General features: G+C 39.1%; 1 protein-coding gene across 1 annotated transcript; it reads right to left on the bottom strand.

Annotated features, from left to right (window-relative positions):
• Nucleotides 1-2505: 2505 nt before the first annotated feature.
• On the bottom strand, nucleotides 2506-20602 carry hce2l1 (high choriolytic enzyme 2-like 1). Its single transcript, XM_051931265.1, has 7 exons — nucleotides 20560-20602; nucleotides 19543-19692; nucleotides 15117-15234; nucleotides 11954-12132; nucleotides 8542-8623; nucleotides 6010-6134; nucleotides 2506-2635 (listed from the first exon to the last, which is right to left on the bottom strand). The coding sequence occupies exons 1-7, from the start codon at nucleotides 20600-20602 to the stop codon at nucleotides 2628-2630; spliced, it is 705 nt and encodes a 234-aa protein (XP_051787225.1). The 3' UTR covers nucleotides 2506-2627.
• Between the last annotated feature and the right edge of the window lie 2550 nt (nucleotides 20603-23152).

Raw genomic sequence — 23152 nt, 5'->3', positions numbered from 1 at the left:
TGCCAAATAGAACTGAGGATGCAGAATCGCCATCGGGGTTTAAAGCTTCGAAGGATCACGTCACGGTAATGTGCTGCTCAAATGCTGCGGGTACCCATAGATGTAAGTTGCTCGTTATCGGGAAAAATTGTTCGGCACATCCAAAAGCCAATCTTCTAGTGAAAGATTATGTTTTTATTGTCTACCTCCCACCCAACTGCATATCACTAATTCAACCACAGGACAATAGTATTATACGTTCTATGAAGTGTAAGTATGGATCCCTGTCAATGAGGCACCTAGTGAGTTCAGTTAATTTAGGCACCCCAATACAGAAGTTCATAAAAGAATTCAACATTAAGGATGCAGTGTACTGTGTCGCCAATGTGTGGAAGTCTGTGAAAACATCAACACTGAAAAATGGATAGCATAAATTGTGACCAAGTTTAATGTTTACTTCTTATTCTAACAAAGACACTGAAAATAATTTTACAGGGTTTAGGGTTTCCAAAGAAAAGCAGCTTATACAGGAACTTCTTGCTTATGTTAAAGATGTAACTAATCCTGATGCCAAGGAGCTTTCATCAAGGTTAAATGAAGATGTTTTAATGGAATGGATGGATGTTGAAATAATGTGCCTACAGTTCATCATTACACTGATTCTGAAATTATAGTTCATTATTACACTGATTCTGAAATTGTAGGTATGGTTAAAAGTCCAGAGAGAAATGCCTGTACAGGTAGTGATGAAGATGAAAGCAGTGACGAAAATGAGGAAGATGTGAGAGAAAGAATCTCTATTGACAGGTTAATTACTTTGACAACTGAACTGCTGGCTGGACAAGAGCAACAAAGTTTTGTAAGTGATCAAGAAATCATGAATGTTTACTTGCTCCAAGATAAACTTATTAGAGAAAGACCCAAGTATATGAAGCAACAGACACTGCACGATATATTCAAGAAAAGAGCTAGGAAGCAGGAAGAAGCAGCAGTGGTGTCCACACTTGATAATCCACTGCCATCAACTTCAAGTCAACCAGATGTGCTGTCACTACCATCAACATTTCCTCCACAAGTTGAATCTGTTCCTGTTGAATGAGGATGTTGACACTGTCAATGATGAAGATTATGATCCTGACAGCCCATCTGCTATTTAGCTACATTTCGAGGTTACAGTACAGGATAATGATTAAAATTCTGAGGAACTATTTTATTAGGGCGGCACGGCAGCACAGAGGTAGCACTGCTGCCTTGCAGTAAGGAAACCTGTGTTTACTTCCCGGGTCCAACCTGCGTGGAGTTTGGTTGGAGTTTGCATGAAAATTTATTGTTCACCATCTAAATAAAACAGTTCTACAGAATTTTAGTTCAAATGAATAAAATAGTTCCTCAGAATTTTAATTACAAAAAAAGATCCTCAGAATTTTAATTCAACTAAATAAAATAGTCAGTCAGTCATTTTCCAACCCACTATATCCTAACACAGGGTTACGGGGGTCTGCTGGAGCTAATCCCAGCCAGCACAGGGTGCAAGGCAGGAACAAATCCCGGGCAGGGTGCCAGCCCACCGCAGGACATACACACACACCCACACACCAAGCACGCAATCGCCAATCCACCTAACCTGCATGTCTTTGGACTATGGGAGGAAACCGGAGCACTCGGAGGAAACCCACACAGACATAGGGAGAACATTACTGCGAGGCAGCAGCACTACCACTGAGCCATTGTGCCGTCCACCCAAAACTATATAGATATAATATTAAAAGGCGATACCCCTCTCTTAGTGACACGGTGATAAGAAATCACATAGGAAAAATAACTTAGCTTTCTTTAATGACGGTTTACGCGGCATAACAGATGAGGAAGCCATGAAAAGACCGTTACCAAAGTGGGGGCCCGATGTATACAGCCATTTTCGTCACTGCGTTGGAAGGATTTTCTGGATCGGATGACGTTATCTTCCATCAGTCCATCGGATTCGAAGGTGTGCCAGGCAATGTTCCAAGGCTTTATACTCTTTCTTCATGTGCAGGACCCAACTTAGGTGAACAAAACAATTCCAAACAAGGCAAAGAGGACACAATTTCATGCTGACTCAAACAGATGAAAAATAGTGCACATTTCCCCAGCTGTCTTTATCTGTCTTGTCTTATGCTTTGCCTAGCAGTTCTAAATGATGAGCCCCTCTGCTAAATCTGTGTCCACTGTGCACGTGAGTAGAAAGAAAAGTAGATTTATAAAATATTTTTGTACAGAGGTCAGTGACATATTAAACTTATGTTACACACTAGATGGTGTGCCATTCCATGGCAGGGCACACTCACTCATAATGGGCTAATTTGCAGCCACCAGTCAACCAAAGACATGCAGAAGTAGGATCCAGGCAGGCAAGGGAGAACATGCAAACTCCACTAACCGTGTCTGGTCTCCTAGTCTACAAGCACTGCGAGAGGCAGCACTAATCCCCGGCACCCATATTGACGGCTATAATTACTGAATTCAGTGCAATTATGCAAGACACAATTTTACTTTGTTTTAAAATTTTTAATGAAGTATGGCACTGGTGCCTAATTAAACCAGTAACCATCCCAGCTCCAACAATTGATGAAGATGAAGAAAGGGAGAAGTCAGTCTTCTTGCTTGTGTTACACACCTGTGAAACAAAACAATATACACTAGTATTCACTGTGAGATCACCTTCCTTAGACAGATATGATAAAGGCACAAGATTTAATACAAATTTTTTTCACATACATTCGTGTGCACTTACCAAGTGTTATAAAATATTCTTTTAACCTGATGGATACTTTTTTTGATGAGTATTGATGACTACTTACTAAAACTGCAACACCTTCAAGGCAGCTTTTTTTGGGTGGGCTGATAATTCACCTTCCGATAAGCAAAGGGCAAAACTGAAGGAGCCTATGACTTTCCGAGCCGTCAGGCAGCAGCAGCCCCTTGCATGTAATTCATTAATTTGTGTGCAGATAATATGCTTATAAAAGATTTCATCAAAATTGATGGATGGATGGATCCTGTGGACTTCATAAGGTGGTGGCAGGAGGTGTTCTGAGCACGAGTATGGGAAGACTGTGAAAGGAAATGAGAGATCAGGCTAGGGAAATGACATCCCATTGATCTGGGCTTAATGGAGAAATAATGCAAAGGAGTCTGGGAAGGCAATGCTATGAGTCCGTCCATCCATTTTCTAAAGCTGGGCAAGGCTGCAGGGAAGCTGGCAGAAAAAAAATCCCTGGATGGATCTCCTGCCCATTGTTTGGTTCTTCTCTTAAATTAGACAAAGTGACAGAACTGTTCTAGGAATTTGGATGTTTAAGTAGAAGAGAGACAGACCAAAGGAGAATACAAAGTCACTTTAATCTAGACTTAAAAACAGGGGACGTTTAATTGGTCAACCCATGTCAGGGCTTATTGGACTTGGAAATGGGGTATTGCACGGCAAGACTGTGTAGGCAAGCAATTAACCTGCCACACAGTTTGATACAGATCCAGACAACAGGGGCAGCTTGGCGTTTATTATGTTGTCTATTGAGTGTTTTCCTTAATTATACTTCTATGATATTCCACGGCCTTTGTCTTGTTTTTTCTAGCTTTGTTTTATTTCCTTTGAGACATCCAATACTGTAGACATCCACTTTCTGAACTTGTTTTCTCATAACAAGGTTATGGAGGTGCGGAAGTCTATTTCAACATCATTGATCATAGGATAGGAAGCAACTGTACACTGGACCTCAGTCATTCTCCGCACAACATATAGTAAATCCTTGCTCTCTTGGATTCGCTAATCTGCTATTACAAAAGTTTAACCCTTTTCGAAAAACCAGCAGTCTAATCTCACCTATTTGTGGCCATACCCAGCATAAAAAGAGGTCTGAGAGATCTACCACGCAGCAGCAAAGCATGAAATTGAGCAATAACAGGTCAGTGATACCATTAGATGTCCGGGGCTGCATGTGTACTACACTGAATGGATCAACATGTGTCTACTCTGCACTGAGAGTGCATTGATCCCCATTCATAATGGGAAGGGTGGCTTGCAGTTATTCCCCACGAAAAAGAAATTCCCAGTAAGTGCAGGTGAAAACCTCGCCCTGATTAAGTCCCTGCCCTTTATACACCAATTGGATGGTTTTGTGAGGTCCTCAGATTGGCCCAGCTACAGGTGTTCGCAGCCTTGTGTAGAGAGCCTAGAAGACAATTGAACTTGACTTTTGAGAAATTAAAAGTTGGAACAAAGCTTCCATTGGTGAACATTCAGAAAGATCATTACCAACCCTTGAGGGGTGAGAGCAGAAGGCTGGCACATCTGCCTTTCCCTGTCTTCCCTCAGCACTTCCCCCCCCCCAGCATCCTGTTGGTATCCAACACCATTTTACAACAGAGAATAACTACAGCAATATCTATGAGGTCAATCATGTAAAAACATCATGTAACATCACAACGTCAGTCACAAAACACCCACTGAATGCCCAGTTACACTATGGTTAAGATTAGGGTTGTGGAAGGGTTATCTGACTAATAGGGCGTTTCATGACAAACACTATGGGCATTCCATAATATTGTGGATGTTCTGTGATGTTGTGGGCATTCCATGACCAATGTCATACCTGTCACTGTCTGCAGTTAGAACCTCCTCCCATTTTATCCCAGAGGATCAATGCTTCAGTATCTGCGGTTTCCATGTACTGATTGTATTTATTGTTTAGTCATTTCGGCTACACTCCCTTACCTGGCCAGGAGGCCTTGATAATGGAAGGTCAGGAAGGGAGTAACAATATCTCCTTTGTGTGAAGGACATTACAGCAGCTACGTCAGGGCTAGCATCCTAACGGCCACTGAGCTACACCCAGGGTGGACTTGGTAACTGTGAAGGACAACACAGTGAGGGATTGTCTGCTATTGGCAGATTGTTCCCCTGTACACTGGGCAGCAGCATCCCATCTGGAGAGCCCCATTATGGATCCCTGCAGGGCAGCATGGGGGTTGTGGATGGGAGCTCTCAGATAGTGAAGATACAAGGACTGTCGTGGTCATGCCTGACCTGGAAATGGTTATGAGGCAACAGATTAAGTGTCAGAAGTATTCTCGGGTCTGGAGTTAAAAAAGAGTCCTCCACTCAGCTTAGGGAGTTGGAGCCGGGAGAGGACAACACTCATCTAGGTGGAGTGGAGGAGACTGGAGAGAATAGGACTGAAGAAAATGCCATGCTATACTGTCAGGTTTTTGGAATATTTGTGTCAGTGTAGGAAGAAACCTGTAAAAGGTACACTTTGATGGTTAAATAAAAGAACTGTGTTTGAAGACAAGACTGTGTCTTGGGTAGTCGAGTGATGGGTCTGGGGTGTTGGTATGCCCGCTAGTGACCCCACATAAAAAGGAAAGTAAATTAAATTGTACAAGACAGCCATCCGTCCCTGTATTCATTTTTGAGATCCATTATTTCTAAGGGTATCAGAATGCAAGGCCAGAACCAGGTTCATTGCAGAGAGGACTCTCATTCTGGTTAGGTTAGTTGCCATTGGACTTACCATTCATGCCTTTGATATGTGGTGAGGAGACCGGAGTAGCTGGAGAAAAACTCTCTCAAAAAATTGAGAGAACATGCAAACTCCACAATGGCAGTCCAAATTAAACAATTATATTACAAAGCTGTCTACTGCAATTTTAGTTATAATAAAATAAAATCTTCACATGTCCACCTCAGCCAGTGCTTTGTAGTACAAACATAATTTCAATGTTAAATCCTTTTAAGTCCTTAAACACTCACTAAGTAAGTGTAAGCTGGAGAAGGCTCCATCTCAAAATGTAGAAGAATGTGTAGAAGAAACCATACATAAAGTGTCCCAGAATATCCCGACTCCATGGTCTGCACTTAGCTTTTTAATAACAGTAATCAGAAGGCAAGGGTCAACTGAACCACAGTTTGACTAGATGAAATAAGCTATCATTTTTCTGGGTTTTTGAATATTTTGGGCTTCCTTTCCCTAAAGTGTTGTTAGGACTCACCGCAGTCATAGAGCCTGTTGATTTTCATGAGGTCAGTGGTGCTGGGACCATCTCTTTGCCCGATTAAAATATTAGGGTCTGGCTTTGGAATGATGGTTGGTGCGCCATCTTCTGAGAAAGCATATCTGTGAAAAAAAAATAAAACCCTTTTGTTCTCTTCATATTGTTTCTTTATTCAAAATCACGTGATCCTCATTAGTGCTAAATACTGAAGGCATTGATCAATGAACATGAAACTTGCATGATTACATTCAGCATGAACACTAGAGAAGTCAACTTTGCAAGGACTGCTCTGTATTGTGATCTGACGAGCTTCATTAAATCTGACAGCCTGCTTCTTTTGTTAACCACTACTATCCATTTGTTCGTTTATTCATTTATTCATTCATTCAGTTTCTAAACCTGTATTGCATTATTCAATAGTTTTTGGGTGCACTTGCAGTAAGTTCTTCAATATAATTATGGGGGGGGGACAAATAAAATTTGTTTAAGAGTTGTGGCGGTTGGCAACCCTGCCGGGACGCCCCTGAGATAGAAGGATGGGGGAAGGCAGCTTTTCCATGACACTGCCTCCCCCAAAACTATAGACTTGGAGTTTGGTTTCTCAGCCCCGTTGGGTGCCATGGGTGCCACCAGGGAGAGCTGTGAAAGGACCTGGGGAGCCATGCTTCCCTTGCATGCTGGAAGTACTAGGAAGTCATGAGGACAGAAGCCTCAAAGTTCTTCTGGGCTAATTAAAGAATTGTGATTCTTTAGTCTGACCCGGAAGTGCTGGCAAGTCACGTGGGAGGAAGAACAGAAGCACTTCCGGGTCAGGAACTATATAAAGGACTGCTGGAGACCCAGCAAGCGAGCCAGAGTTGGGACAGAGCTTGCTGGGAGGTGTGGAGGAGAGAATTGTGAATAATTATTGTATCTATTACTATTATTACTTTCCTGTGTATGGTGGTCAGGGTGCTTAGAGGCACTATTACAGAAAAAGGAAGAATTAAAACACCTTTTTGTTCTTTTACCTGGTGTCTGGATGTTTGTCTGTCAGGTTAGAGGAGCGAAAGCTAGTGTCACAGGGTAAATGTTGTACAACTGTTACCTCTCACAGTTTATTACAAATATGGCAAATAATGGTGCTAATAATAGTTTGGAGGCAAATATTGATTTTATGGTGTTAATTTTGAAAGAGTCAAGTCTGTTGAGACTGAGGAGTAGGCTGGGTTGAATGATTTTTTCTTCTTAAAACATTTACAGTCTATTCATAGTAGGGAGGGGATTCAGTTTTCTGATCAATAATCCCTTACAATTCTATCTTCTATCTTTGTTTAACTAACCACCCAAGCCATGGGATAATCTTACCACAATGTGGAGTCACTAGATAACACTAAATATTTGGATATTATATTAACCATTTTTAAAAATATGGCTTGTCACGCATGCGCATCAGAGGGACACCATCAGGAATCATCCAAGGTAGGCACTAACAGCGTCATCTTTCATTTCCTCCACAGCAGTGACAAGATACCCCTTGAGGGCCACTAACACTGCCCTTTCTGGCCTAAGAGCTTTAAGAATCCGTTGAATGTTGGTGTCCCATTTTGAGGATGGAGCTCCAACACCGTGACTCGCTCATACGAGCCACATTGAATAAAACGAAAAGGACTATTTATGTTACATTTTGCACCCTCAAATGTTTATTTGGTTTATTGTTAAACAGGGCAACAGGGCTGGCACCCCAACACTTCATACAGTCATGCTGTGTTCTTTCCTTCCATCAATAAGCTGTATTTTTAGGGAAGGACTTAGGTTTTAGTTAGCCTTTGTCTACTTAACTAGATCATGTACTTTATTTGCACTTCAGTTATTTTAGATGGCTGGAGTCTAATTTTGTTGGGTTCAAGGTTCTTCATTCACGGCTTCTTTAAACCCAATATGTGAGCTGTGGCTGTTATGCCTCTGGTCTCAGAGCTTCCTTCATTTGCTGCAGTGTCCTTTGCATGCAGACATTTGTCACATTCCTCTGGTTTCCCTCCACCATCTATATGAACTGGGAAGTCTAACCTAACTTTATAATGGATATGTGTCTCAGGAGTCATCCAAGGTATGCAAGGATCTCCAAGGGAGATCCTGAGCCCACCCATTTTTTTATTATAGAGTAATAGGAGGGCTTTGTACTATGGAAATATTAGGCCCAAGGCTCACACTGGGTCAGCTTAGAGGCACCTGTCTCACTCAACGGGTCATTGTACAGTCAACCCAATAACTGTTTTTGGGAAGTAGGAAAATGAACTAACTAGAAAAAAACATTCAGACTCAGGGAAACATGCAAACTCTACAAGACTGAGGCCAAGATGTAAAGAGATGGGAAGAGAACCCAAGTCCTTGGAACTGTAACACTAACTGCTCTACCACTGTGCCACCATGGCCACCACTTTACATTCCTAAAGTGTATGATGCCTGCTAAATTTGCTTAGGTTTATCCATTAATTTTGTGACAATGATGCCACAGAGCATGTCTAGTACTTTAATGAGCCCACTTACTTTCCATAATGCATGATGGATCCATAGTCATAGGGAGCATTCAGGTTATTAGTTTCATACTTGTCAAAATTGTGCTCTCGATCTGTTAAAATAAAAACAAACATACATCTTAATAGAGCCTCATGGCAGGAGACACCATCTTCAGTAAAATTCTGAACTTTGTTGCATTTTTTTAAATGTTCAGATTGATTTTGCTCAATTTAATGTGAACTAAGAAGGCCTTGAGATTTTGTGTAACCTTGCCATATGTGCCGAGGACAAAGTCTTACTTCCTTGTGTCCTACCTTGGATGATATATTATATCAACACACTAAATTGGGTTAAAATGGGGTCCTGGTCAAGCAGGCCTATTGCCTACCCCAAGCCTTAAGGCAGGCCTTTGCATTTCTGTGGGTGGCCATTTGTCAATATGAATTTCCAATATAAAATTGAATGAATTCTTACTTATGTGTTGGTTAAAATTAAAAAGTATCATTAAAATTATCAGTCAAATATGTAAGAATGGCACAATTAAATGGGAAAACAACAGAGCAATGGAATATCGAAAAGTGTATCAAACAGAATGATAGCGTCAGTCCTTTATTATTTGTGATATATATGGATTATATAATTATCATATGCATGACACAAATTAGTAATGTAGGTTTGGATACTATATATTTAACCCGGTATGGACCCAGGACCTGATGTATGCAGACGATATAACATTAATTGCAATAAATGAACAACAGTAACAAAGGAAATTAATAACATTAACATGGAAGAGCAAGGAAGGAGAACAATATAAGAATAAACGTAAAGAACAGTAAAGTTATGGAAATAACAAATGAAGAACAAGAAATGTGCATACAGATAAATGGAAAACAACTACAAAATATGTCTATATATGAATAACTGGGAATAATAACAAGTGAAGATGGAAAGATAGATGAAGAAATTAGAAACAGAATAAATAAACTAATAATGTATATTATCAAATTAACAACACCCTAAAAAGAACTAAGTATAATGGTGACTCTGCATCTATATTAAACCATATACTGTATGTACCAACATATTATATGCTGTTGAATTTTGGGCAATACTGGATAAATAAAGATGTAAAATAACATCAGTTGAAATTATGGAAGAAATGACATATTAAATAAAGAAAAAAACGTATCCTCTACTTTGACAAGTTTGATAAAACCTCTTTGAGTCAAAAACCAGGAAGGAGGAAACCTGTTCATTACGTCTTTAATTATCTCTTCAGCAAATGCCAAAGAGGGAGCATTTATCACAGCAGTGTGTTACAGAATTGTCAAAAATGTAAGGGCAGAGGTCCATTTTATTAACAACTGAATTTGCCTAACAGTGCTGAATTAATACTTACCTACCACACTCTAATCGTTTAAAAGACATAAGGCGCTTTAGCATAAAACTGTATACATGCCAACAAGTAAGTCTTATTAAGTGAATGAAAGAACATTCCATCAGCCAGTTTGTAAATGTTTATATATTTCAATGTGCACTGCAAACCAAAACATTTAACTACTGTTACTTCTATATTATTTTCTCACAAAATGAAGTATTTAAGAGGAGTCGCAGGTGAAACAAAGTGACCGGATAAGAATTAGTAGAACGAAGAGATGGAAATGCAACCACTCATGGAACCCATAAAAATGAAGCATCTAAAATGGTATGGGCTTATAATAAAGATGAGTGAAACAGTGTATCCCATAAAGGTGTTTGGAATGAAGGGCAAAGGAAAAAGATAGAGGGGTATTGGAAGAAAATGTCAAAGAAGCAGGTAGAAAGAGTAGGGATGATCATGGTACAAATAATTTCAAAAAGATACAAAAAATATAATCAATAGCTCAGGACCCCAACCCTATCAAGCATAATAGAAAAGAAAAAAGTAAGTAAGCAAATAAATAAGTGTTGGTTACTTAAACTATTTTAATAATCGTTTGATAACAAAAGAATTTAAATGAAAGGAATGGCAGTAATTCTGGGTCTGTAATCAGTTAGGCACTTGACTGAAGAGATGGTTGAAGAGAAGAGATGGAGGGATCTAGCGGTCCATCAGATAATCTAACTTCAATGGAATAGCCTTTTTACTGAGAAGACACACAACAGCACAAAATACAACCAGATAAGAAGCACATTAAATGTTTTAAACATCACAGTGTGTTCTGGTGGCATAATTTAAAATATGTTAATCTAAACATCTTAATTATCGAATGTTCTGCTCTATAACAGTTGCACATTCAACATTAGAATAGAGAGACACCAAGGCAGACAAACCACACATAATAAAAGCAGTACAAATACCACAGCAAGTGCAGGACATGCACACACATTGCCAGGCAGAGAAAATGATAACTCTCCGCGGGAGGACCGCCCTCAGTAGGTGCTCAGTATAAGTCGTTTATGATTGTCTATACCCACACCATCCATAGTGAACAAGCTTGGCACTTGTGAATTAGTCTGAATCTCCTTTATGACTATTACTAACCTAAGTCCTGTTGCTACTGCTGCTACCCTCTGTGGTCAAAGGAAATGGAGATGACTCCTGATCAGTTACATCAGCGAGAGATCTCATATCTGACTTCAAAATAATAAAGTTTTCTCAGGCCTAACTCTTTAAAGGCAGTCTGAAGTGTGTAACCACCAGGTTCAAACTCTGACGTGGTTGCTGTAACTTTAAGAGACTGACCCAAACTCCAGAAGTGATTCTTGAATTGGCCAAGAAGGACCATTCCCTACTACTATCTCACTGAGATTAGGGTCGTGATGTGAGCTGGTGGGAAGAAAAGGAGGCCAAGTATGATGGGAAAATACTTTATGATATTCAGAAGGTGGGAATTTGAGGAAGCTTCCCTATCAGTAAGTATATATATGAAAATGTTTTTTAACTTAATTAGTAAGTGTGTTCTCCATGTGTGGCCTGTGGTATAACTAAGGGGTAACTATGGGGTAAGCGGTACATCAGGTAAGTTGGTTAGTTTCTTTTCCTAAACAAACCGAAGTGCTGTGTTTTAATACCTTTTTGATTTTCTTGGCACCAGAGAATGGAAACTTGTTGCATGTCAGTTAGACATGCAAGTGAGAATGTCACTCTACTCTACTATTACAGCTACTATTATTAAATAAGTCATTATTTGTGATATTTTTGATACACACAATGATTATTCTTTAATTGCAGTGATACTGGGTGAGCTAGAAAGCAAGTGTCACAGATTCAGTAAGTATGTTGTTGCTTTGTTCCCTGAGATAAAATACAACTGTTGATTTTTCTGCACAAACACATTCATTTCACAGTAATCCATTAGAATGTGGTTACCTGCTAACATCTGGAATATCAACCATGGTACCTCAAAACATCATAAAGTTTGATTTCTACTTGACAACATTAATGGCCCATCAGTACCTTTCAAAATGTTCTCCCACATGATGGTCACGTATTCATCTCTGTCCGATCGTGATTGTTCATGAACAAAACCCAGGGCATGCATGAGCTCATGAGAGGCTACTCCAGACCACATACATCCTGGAGTCTGTAGTGACAGCTGTTGTGCACCACCATTGAGACCAAGATAGGACCAACATCTGGAAAGAGAGAGGAGGAGAAGTTCAAAAGCAACATAAAGATGACCCCCTATACAGAGTTACTGTTTCTAAACCTTAGAAGTGAAGGGTGACTGTTGCGTATTTCACATGGGTTAAGCACTTGAACTTTTTTGGCTTTCCTTTCCTCACAAAGGCTATGTATCCAGCAAATATTTCACTTTTTCTAAAACAGTGAAAGCAGATGAAGACCCATCAGTCATCAGTCCTTGGAATTTATTGTTCTTCATCCGTAGATTCTATGATCTTTTGGTGCCCTCATTTTTATAGTTGTGTATTTATTTTTACTTGCATCCATATATGTGAATGTGGTGATTAAGACATATATAGTGAACTCTCAAAAAGAAAAAATGAACAATAGGAGTTTTTAAATTGAAGCATAATTATGGCTATGTTCACACTGCAGCTTTATTGCAATTTTTGAACTCACATATAGCATGGATCCAGTCTTTTTGGAGAAGTATGAAAGCAGATATCCACATGGTCCTGGAACTTGGATATTATTTAGAGCACTTTCATATGGCATTATAAATCTAATACAGACGTATGTGACTTGAATGTGACCTGTATTTGAAAACTTGAATCATAATTGTGTGGCAATTTCCACTCTACATGTAATCTCATGTTGGTGTTTTGCAACTTTTGTCCTGTTTGTTATATTTCAGCCGAGGTTCAAATTTTTCATTTATGTCTGTTTTGTTAATTTTGTATATTAACATTGTTGATTAGTTTCTTTATGTCTATGTATGTTTTTACATGTGCCATGTGTTTTGTGGGTGGTCCCCCAAGAGGCAGGGCTACCTGCCCAGCAACTTCAAGGGACTGCCCTCAGCCCTACAAAGGTTGAGAAAAAGCTACATTCAATTGCGAGTTTTCAGGAAGAGGAAGTAACTGTTACTAATATTTTGGCAAAAAATACACACATTTGGCATATCGTGCCCATACTATTGGATAACGGATGTTTTTCACATCATATGCTGTTGTCCAGAATTGCCCTGTTGATTGTAGAATATTCAATATGTAATTTCTAAATTTAAAATTTTTCTTAGTACAAACTACATGGGGTAAGTAACACTTCGAAAAATACATAATTTTTGGGTGGAGTATTGTTTTAAGTTGCCACAATGCTACTACATTTTAAAACGAAGAATTCAAGTGATAGCTACCTCCTGTAAAACCTTAAGATTTAGAAAGTCATTTGGCAGTTTTTGACTAAGATTTATGGTCTCATTTTGGCTTTAAGAAACAAACGGTTTCTTAAATTTCTGGTTTTGACCTCTGCTCATTTTTGACTCATATTTCTCTTTTATCTCCTAGTCCTGTTACTGCCGATTTTCTAACTTGTCAGAACAATGATCATACTGAGCTACTAGGAGTTTATTATTTGATAACTGTGGGTGGTCTACATCTACATTTAACCCCCAATCCTGTGACATACTATAGCTGATTCCATGTACTGAAGAACATCTTATATTGTCAAAGAGCTAATGACCATGTCAGACAGCCACAACTCTTTCTGGAACTTCCACATGTTGCCCATAGGGGCTCATGGAGTTTCCTAGGTGAACATGGAGAGAAGTGATGGACACCTAAGTTTTGGGAAGAAGAGACAACATTCAGCAGGCTGGAAAATTGAATACGTTAAGTGAAGAAAGTTACCACTGGTTGAGACATTGAAGGTGCTTTCACACTCGTGGTTCATTTGTTTTGTGCTGAATCAGGAGGTGATTAGTTGCTTTGTTTCAATCTTTAGTTAGTTTGGTTACATTTCACACAGCAAACTTTCAAGTGAAACAGAAGGAACAATAAATCCCCCATGGCATGTCATGGATTTCTATTATTGGGAAGAAATTATTTTTCCCCCTTAAAACTCATCATGGAAAGTCAAGAAGACTGTGCGCTCCAGAATTTGTTAATAATTTTGTGGTTTATTCACCCAACATAGTTCCATGAACAGAATGCGTCTTATCGGACAACAAAGAGGACATGAAAATGATGTGTTACTTTGCGTGAGATAGAAAGGTAACGTTTCATCTACAGGCATGTGACCGTACAGAAGAGGGCCAGCTCTGCTGAGGGCATAGAGGGCATGGATTTCAATTTCATTTACACAGCAGGTGTATCAGATGAGCTGCATTTCATTGTATGATGTTGTGTGTTTATTCTCAGGTAGGCTTGTGTATGAACATAACCTCTATTAAGTTTATCTCAAGTAACATGTAAATAACTGATAATAATGTTTACTTTGGAATGTTGATTAACTTTATTACAGAGTATTCAAATTAATGTGCCTTCATTGTCTGCATTGTTTCTGAAGAGCAGTTGCATTGAGAAGGTGGATGCAGTATAAGATTTGAGGGTTTGATCATCAGTCCCACAGGGTGTTTGTTTCTTACCACCTCAGGATGTGGTTTGATCCACGCCATCAAAAGTGAATTAATATGTTTTTTTATTGTCTTGTTGGTCAACTGCTATCTGCTTGTGAGAGAGATAAAGCCATTCAGAGGCTTAATCTGATTGACTGGTCCTTATGGGAGCTGTTATGCATGTATTGTGTATTTATTTTTATACTAAGATTGCCTGATCACCAGCAGAAATAACGTCACATAGGAAATATAGCTTGCACAAATTTTTCCCATTATGCACAGTATTTCCTGTAGTTAGATCAGTCCCATCACATTAATTTCTCATGCAAACTACTCCAGAGTTTAATTGGAATTGCACTAATACTAACCCTTTCTAAAGGCCTTTGGTTGTTTTGTTCCACACCAGAAAGCGATAGGCAAGTGCGCATCAGCCTGTATGAACCAGGCTAGGGGAAAAATCACTTGAGTTTAATGAACATGGTATGAAAATGTTTTAAGATAGTTGAGGACTAAAGTGAGTCATTTGGTCATGTAAGAGAAAATATACAAAATAAAACCTGCCATGTTAAGTCTAAAGCATCTGTAGATGAGCAGACTCACCCAAACTTGGGCTGGATGTCAAGGTAGTTGGCCTCATGTGTCCGTGGCACAAATCGGACACAAGTGCCAGTGGAGATATCCTGCATTCCTGTTTCAATGATTATCCTGTCAAAGTCATCTATGGTATTGAAAAGAGAGATAAGTTTAGTTTGGGGTCAAGCTGCAAAATAAACAGTGAGCAGATTACATGGAAAACTTTCATCAAAAAGAGGGAACCTTGTCATCTGCTCGACTGGTGTGATTTGTGGAGAGAACTACCATGCTTATTTTAAAATACAAAATTTTCAAGAACAGCAAAACTTGTAGTACAATGAACTATAACAATCTTACTGCACCGAACAATGCTGATGCAATCTAATAAAATATATTTCATGCTTGAAAGCAGCTGTTAAAAAAACGTATTGGGATTTAAAGTTCCAATATGTTGTTCTTCTGTCTAATCCAAAATAGAGCCCGTCTGTTTTCATAGAGATTGGTCCAGCTCAAGATTTTGGATGGTTAGAGCTAGTCCCAGGAGGAGTAGGGCTTAAAAGGAACACTACCTCACCATGATTTAATGATAATTCCTTCATTTTACTCTGCCTTGCATCCTGACAACATTATTTGCAGGTTTGGTGGCTGCCCAATTTCTTTTCCACACTGGACTACGCTTGGTATTCTTATACTGTATAATCATTTTGGGGAGGTATGGCACCTTTCATTCCACAACCTTTGCTCTTAATTCTCAGGGTTTTCCTCTATGTTTTTTTTACCTACAGCTAAGGTTGATCCTCAAAAAATGCAGCATCAATTCATCCTTTACTATTTCATCTCACTATTTCTTAACTTTTTTCTACAATCAGGTTTCAGTCCAAACATGCATCTGTGTTATATTGCATGTAAGAAACCTTTTCTTGTCTTGTGACACTTTCCTCCCCCTTGAGCTTGGATTAAATATAGTCAAAAATTACTCCTAAAACCCCAATCATAAATTCATTCAATAAAAAATTTTCATAGATTTACACAACCCCTTTGAATTTATTGAAAGGGTTACAGACTCTTACTCAATTTGTAATTAATGTTCCATCAAAGTTCACCATAGATACCATTGATCACAATATTCTTAGAAATTGCCTTAGTCAGTGGGTGGGCTTCTCTGGCAGTGTCTTAAATTGGTTTGAATCCTACCTGGCAGGTAGAAAATTCTTTGTTAGTTGTGGTAAAAGACACAATATTCTATAGGGTGGTCCAGGTCTAATTATGCAACTTTTAATGAAATGCAGGAAAACAATGCAAGACAAAAGAATTGTTCAAAATATCTTGTAATAAACGATTGCAGGGCAGGTGCTGCCATCTATAGGCAACAAAAATTATTTTTTGTGAATTCTCTATGGTGTAATGAAAATTGCATAATTGCATAATTATATCTGGACCACCCTGTATATGATGTTATACAAGGCTCTATCCTGGGTCCACTGCTCTGTTCGATTTACATGTTTCTGTTAGGTCAGATAATGTAAGCTACCACAGCTATGGTGATGACACACAGCTGTATTTATCAATAGCACCTGACGACCCCGACACTCTTGATTCACTGACACAATGTCTTACTTGTGTTTCTGAATGGATGAGTAGTGATTTTCTCAAACTAAATAAGGAGAAAACAGAAATTTTAGTGATTGGCAAAAATGGATATAATGAGGTTATTAAGAAACAAACTTGATGCATTAGGATTAAAAGTCAAGATGGAGGTAAAGAATTTAGGGGTAACTATTGACTCTGACCTGAATATTAAATCACATATTAATCAGATTACTAGGACAGCATTTGTTCACTTAAGAAATATAGCAAAAGTTAGACCTCTTATAACATTGCAAGATGCTAAGAAATTAGTACACGCTTTTGTTTTCAGTTGACTAGATTACTGTAACGCACTCCTCTCAGGACTACCCAAGAAAGACATCAATCGATTGCAACTAGTGCAGAATGCAGCTGTTAGAATCTTAACTCGGAAAAGAAAATCCGAGCACATCTGTCCAGTTTTGATGTCACTACATTGGTTACCTGTGTCATTTAGAACTGACTTTAAAATACTGGTTTACAAAGCCTTAAATAATCTCGCTCAATCTTATATTTCAGAATGTTTTACACCTTACACTCCAAATCATAACCTTAGATCTTCAAATGAGTCTGTTTATTATTCCAAGAGCTAAACTTAAAAGAAGTGGTAAGGCGGCCTTCTGCTGTAATGAACCTACAATCTGGAATAGCCTGCCAATAGGAATTCGCCAGGCTAATATGGTGGAGCACTTTAAAAAACTGCTAAAAACTCATTATTTTAACACAGCTTTCTCATAGTTTCATTTTAGTTTAATCCTGATACTCTGTATATGCATTTAATTATCATTATCATTCCTGATGGCTCCATAATCCGTACTAACCCCTGCTTTCTCTTCTGTTCTCTTTCCGGTTTTCTGTGGTGGCAATCTGTGCCACCACCACCACCTAATCAAAGCACCGTGATGTCCCTACATTGATGGATTAAAGGCCAGAAGTCCACATGACCGCCATCATCAAAATCTTCCATGAGAACCCTGAATACCATGAGGACTGATTGAGGTCATTTATGTTAGGTAGAATGCCTAGAGGGGGCTGGGTGGTCTTGTGGCCTCAGAACCCCTGCAGATTTTATTTTTTTCTCCAGCTGCCTGGAGTTTTGTTTTTTCTGTCCCCCCTGGCCATCTGACCTTACTTTTATTCTATGTTAATTAATGTTCCCTAATTCTATTTTCTTATTTATTTTGTCTTTTTTCTCTTTCTTCATCATTTAAAGCACTTTGAGATACATCATTTATATGAAAATGTGCTATATAAAAAAATGTTGTTGTTCACTGTTTCCATTTTCACCTTTCTCTTATTTTCTTTAGACATTAAAATTCCATGCTATTCACATCCTTTTCTAATTCTAGATTTTCAACCATACTCCTTTTAATCTATAAATAACAAATTGATTTTGATAAGTTCTTTACCTTCTAAGACCCTCCTGATATCTCACTGGGAAAAAGATTGAGGTTCAATACATTGGGGGGGTTATTTTATGTCTTTTTCTGGGGGAGCCACAATGGCACAGTGGTAGCACTGCAGTCTCGCAGTAAGGAGACCATGGTTCATGTCTGGGGTTCTCCTGTCTCGGTTTCCTCCAGGTGCTCTGCTTTCTTCCTGCTGTCCAAAGACATGCATCCATCCATCCATCCATTTTCCAACCCGCTGAATCCGAACACAGAGTCACGGGGGTCTGCTGGAGCCAATCCCAGCCAACATAGGGCACAAGGCAGGAAACAATCCTGGGCAGGGTGCCAACCCACCGCAGGACACACACAAACACACCCACACACCAAGCACACACTAGGGCCAATTTAGAATCACCAATCCACCTAACCTGCATGTCTTTGGAATGTGGGAGGAGGAAACCGGAGCGCCTGGAGGAACCCACGCAGACACGGGGAGAACATGCAAACTCCACGCAGGGAGGACCCGGAATTGAACCAGGTCCCCAGATCTCCCAACTGCGATGGCAGCAGCGCTACCCACTGCGCCATCGTGCCGCCCCCAAAGACATGCAGATTAGGTAAATTGGCAATGCTAAATTGTCCCTAGTGTGTGTCTGGGATGTGATGAACTGGTTACCTGTGCAGCGTTTGTTCCTGCCTTGCACCCTGTGCTAGCTGGGAAAGACTCCAGGCCGTGGTGACCATGGTCTGGATTAAGTGGGTTAGAAAAATGACTTAATTCTGTTAGAATTGCCCTCATTAATCTCTCCTCTTTCACATACTATACTAAATAGTTTCACATACATATTTTATCACTTGAAAGAGGAGTTACACTTCTTAAGAACTGTTTATTTTGCTTTAAGAGGGATGTGTAGAGCAACATTTCATGAACGCAACACCTTTTTTAGTATTTTCTACTTGTTTTTTCAGCCCATCTCTGAATGGATCAAGGGGTGTCTGCAGGTCAGAGACTTTCTTTCTTCCCTTTGTGATGTCCCATGACTTTTCTCATTTGCTTGATCCCTCTTTTCTTAACGACAAATAAATTATTGCTTAAAAAATAGTGTGCAAGACTATTCTGGCTTACAACAAGTCTTGCTTAGGGCAAGTCAGAGTCTGCAAGCAGGCTTATCCTGCAACGTCCATACAGAAAGCTGAGATGTACTGCTGAACACTGTGCTGTTTTTTCTACCCCAAAACTACTATAACATTAAATTTAAATAAATGTATGGCAATAATATTTGGAATATGCATCTTTACAGGCATTAATTTTCTTTGTACTGTTTTCTGCTTGGGATTTGGTCTCAGGAGTAATGCGAGTAGGGCAGTCCATTAAAAGGCACACATTTAACTCAAATGCAGAACAATCTTTCAGAATAAAATACTCCTTGACATACTGTACTGTGGAGACAAGATGTAAGGAATGTAGACGTGACCATCTACAGATTTAGGCCACAAGCAGGTGTTCCCTGGGCAGGCAATGGCACTTCGTTTGCTTGAGATGGCGATGTCAACCCTGCATAAATGTGGGGCCTCCGGGGTGTGCTGTCACTGTAATTCACAGAAAGTTGAGGTTCATTTTTATAAGGTAAAATAGTGATCTTCTTGTGTTTTAATGTAGCAAGTAGCCAGACCACATGGCTCCATTGGAAGGCCAATTACAACTGCTGGCAAGTCCATTTTAGGGGTAACAAGAGGAGTGGGGCAGCCTCAACTTTCCTTAATAAGCAACAATCTTACCATAATGGAAAGAATCAAAGAGGATCATGAAAAGATTTCCGACATGTTTTTTTAGTCACCCTAATTTTCAAGTCTGGAAATATTCTTCAAAGTTCATCAAATGAGTACATCAGACAGCTCTAGTAAAACATGCATCAGAAACATGATTGTAAATAAGCAAGTGGTATGGACGAAGGAGTAAACAGTACATCAGATAATATGATTTGTATTTTGTATGTATTAAAAAGAAGTTCTGTACTTGAATACACTCTTGTTCATCATGGTGACACATTGCATTTTGGTCTGAAATGCAAGTAAGAACTTAAACTATTCACATGATAATACCACTGCTGTACTTGTACCAAGTCCCATTTCCATAAACAATGTTGCGTTTTAGCTGGTTTCTGTAGTAGTAGGGTGTTGTATTGTGTTAGCCATTATGGATTTGATGAGAAGTCAAGCAAAATGACACGTTAAATTGACTAACTGAACATATTACAATACACAAGCTTTGGAGGCCCGTTATTCTACTAATTAAAGCCATGTTTATAGTTCTGTTGCCTGGTAATGAGGCATCGTGCATTACAAATAATATTTCAACACCTCAAAAAGTTTATAAAAAAAAGAATTTTCATGTCCAATGTCAAGGCAGTATATTGATCACTGTACAACTTTATTCAGATTTAAGTACTTACGCTGATATTCATTGGTCTCCAGGATTTTGTCCATTGCTGTCATGTCTTCCACGCCCTAAGCGCTCATCTGCAAGACCAAAGGATGGTGCTATTTTAGTGTGATCAGCCCACCACACAACATCAACTGCTCTAACAGCCAGAATGGGTTGTGAAGTTAGCAAAAATGAACCAAACCTGAGGTCAGTTCAACGTCTCTAATAATTATAGATAGATAGATAGATAGATAGATAGATAGATAGATAGATAGATAGATAGATAGATAGATAGACTAGATAGATACTTTATTAATCCCAAGGGGAAATTCACATACTCAGCAGCATGGTTTCATGTATGCATCATTGAATTAAATGGAGACCTAATTAAGTAGGAAGAAATTCTATAAATGCAATATGGAAGATATATGAACTACATTTTGAGCACTGGGACATGACAGCACTTTGTTTGATCTTCTAATATGCTACATGGGTGATGAGCTCATTCAGAGTAACAATTTTTATTATTTGTTGTAGCCACCAGATAGCATTTATGCATAGTAGAAGGCACTTTCATTCTAGGAAGAGTTGGCAGTAAGTATATTTTATTAAATCTTAAAGTATGATGACATTTTAAGCTTAGCAATTAAGTTTTTTTCTCATGTATCATCATATGCGGTATTCTCTTTTTATCCATGTAATTATATCTCATTTTGAAACTGCCCTAAGTGTTACTTTTTGCTGTCATGTGTTTTACTCTGTGGTTAAGACTTCAACTTTTGCCAGACCAGAACATTTTACACTTCATTAAATTTGTCCACAAAAAAAAAGACAGTTACCTGAGACACTTCTTTAAATCTTTTGTCTTCATCATTTAGTGCAGAAGAATTCTGTAGAAAAAGCACAGATATATAAGTCAGAGAGGCCATGTCCACCTGAGGAAACTGGCAAGCCTAAAGACCCCTACCTGAATCGGGAAGGCACTCATCTCAGAGGCCAAGCCTGCAAAAAAGACGATTATTGCAGAATACATCTCAAAGCAGCTGGCAGGTTCAGCACAAGTCTTGCTTCTCACATGGGCTGGGCTAAGCTGGCTGGACCAATTTATACTCTTGGCAAACATGCTTACACCCAAGGTATTTGTTGATGCATGATTAGCCATAGAGCCTTGGCCAGTATTGTCCTCTGCTTTGAAAGGAATAAAAGTAGATCCCTCCAAGACTGCAAACCCTTCATTATATGTGCTATGACTCACAACGGACTTTGGGCAAGGCGTTTCACTCTCTGCACACCCTGTAGTTCCAGTGGCCAGCTCAGCATTCTGTGAATGATGGCTCAGTAGGTGTTTAGAGGAAGGCGGGGAAACAGGATGGTGGATGGTGGAAACACCATCTGCAGAATCCATGCATGAAAAGCACGCTATACGTGAAAAAGAAGTTGGTTCAGTTTTGATTTGTGTTTGCATTTTTCAATTTGTTCATTTTTGTGGTATATAGCACCTTGCAAGGTGCACACCGTCATGCAGTAAATTACAATTTCAATAAGACTAAAAGCACTAAAAACGATTCAAAATCATTAAAAAATCTAGAAGACACTAGTAAAACTTACATGCATGACCTGAAGAAATTCACTTCCACATTTAACCTACTTGTTTTGGAAACACAGAAACTAAAGGTGAAACTGGTATCCACTGACACAAGGAAAGAACCAATCCTAGTCTGGGCCCCTGACTATTGCAAAGTACCTTTACTCATGCATGGCCATTTAACCTTTGTAGTGTGGAAGGAAATCCATATAAACATGAAGGGAACAGTCGTATTCCCAGCAGAATGTGCCTTAGGCAGATAAGCCACTGTGTCTTCTACTTGACTGAATATAATATGAGTTAATGTGGAGTTCATGTGCTGTGGGAGTGTTCAGAGGTCCAACTTGTGATGTTTCACCTCCCCACTTTGTTGCCTATTTGGGGCACACAAAAAGTAATTAAATATAATATCTCATTTATTTGTAAAAATTAAGAGCAAAATTAGAAGTATCAATTCCTTTATGCAACACTTTTACCGGGTAGGTAAGTACTGGAAGTATGTCCAGCACCTTTATATAAATCAGGTATTACCATATGTCAGTAGTGGTCTATAAAGGGTGCTATCGAGCCAAATAAAAATGTTGCCTGTAGGGCAAAAAATAAGGGAAAAGAACAATCCATTCCTTTACCTGAGTGTTTGGTGTGTCAGTATGTACTGTATACCTCTGAACCAATCAGATACTACATAAGTTCTATGATATCTTACCACTGCTTTGTGTGCATTATTGCATCTTACATCATGTCTCATGATATGTACGCATGCAGAATGACCACTGTACAAGCAAATGCACCATACATGTGCGTACATATAGAAGTGAACGTCAGCACAGTAAAATTGATTTGCATGAAGTCAAGTTGCCAGCTGCCAGCAATGTGCACATGCCACAAATGTAGCAATCACACCACAGTAATAAATTCTTTCCAAAAATAACACCTCAATTACTTTGTGTCAAGTCTCTTGCCCTGGGAAATTCTTTGGAATTCGACGACACCTGTGTAATATGTGATTCTAGAATCGGCAGGAGCGTTACGTTTT

This window comes from Erpetoichthys calabaricus, chromosome 8 (assembly GCF_900747795.2).
Source record: "Erpetoichthys calabaricus chromosome 8, fErpCal1.3, whole genome shotgun sequence".
NCBI lineage: Eukaryota > Metazoa > Chordata > Cladistia > Polypteriformes > Polypteridae > Erpetoichthys > Erpetoichthys calabaricus.
Note: the sequence above shows the minus strand (reverse complement) of the source record. Positions and strands in the feature narration are given on the sequence as shown.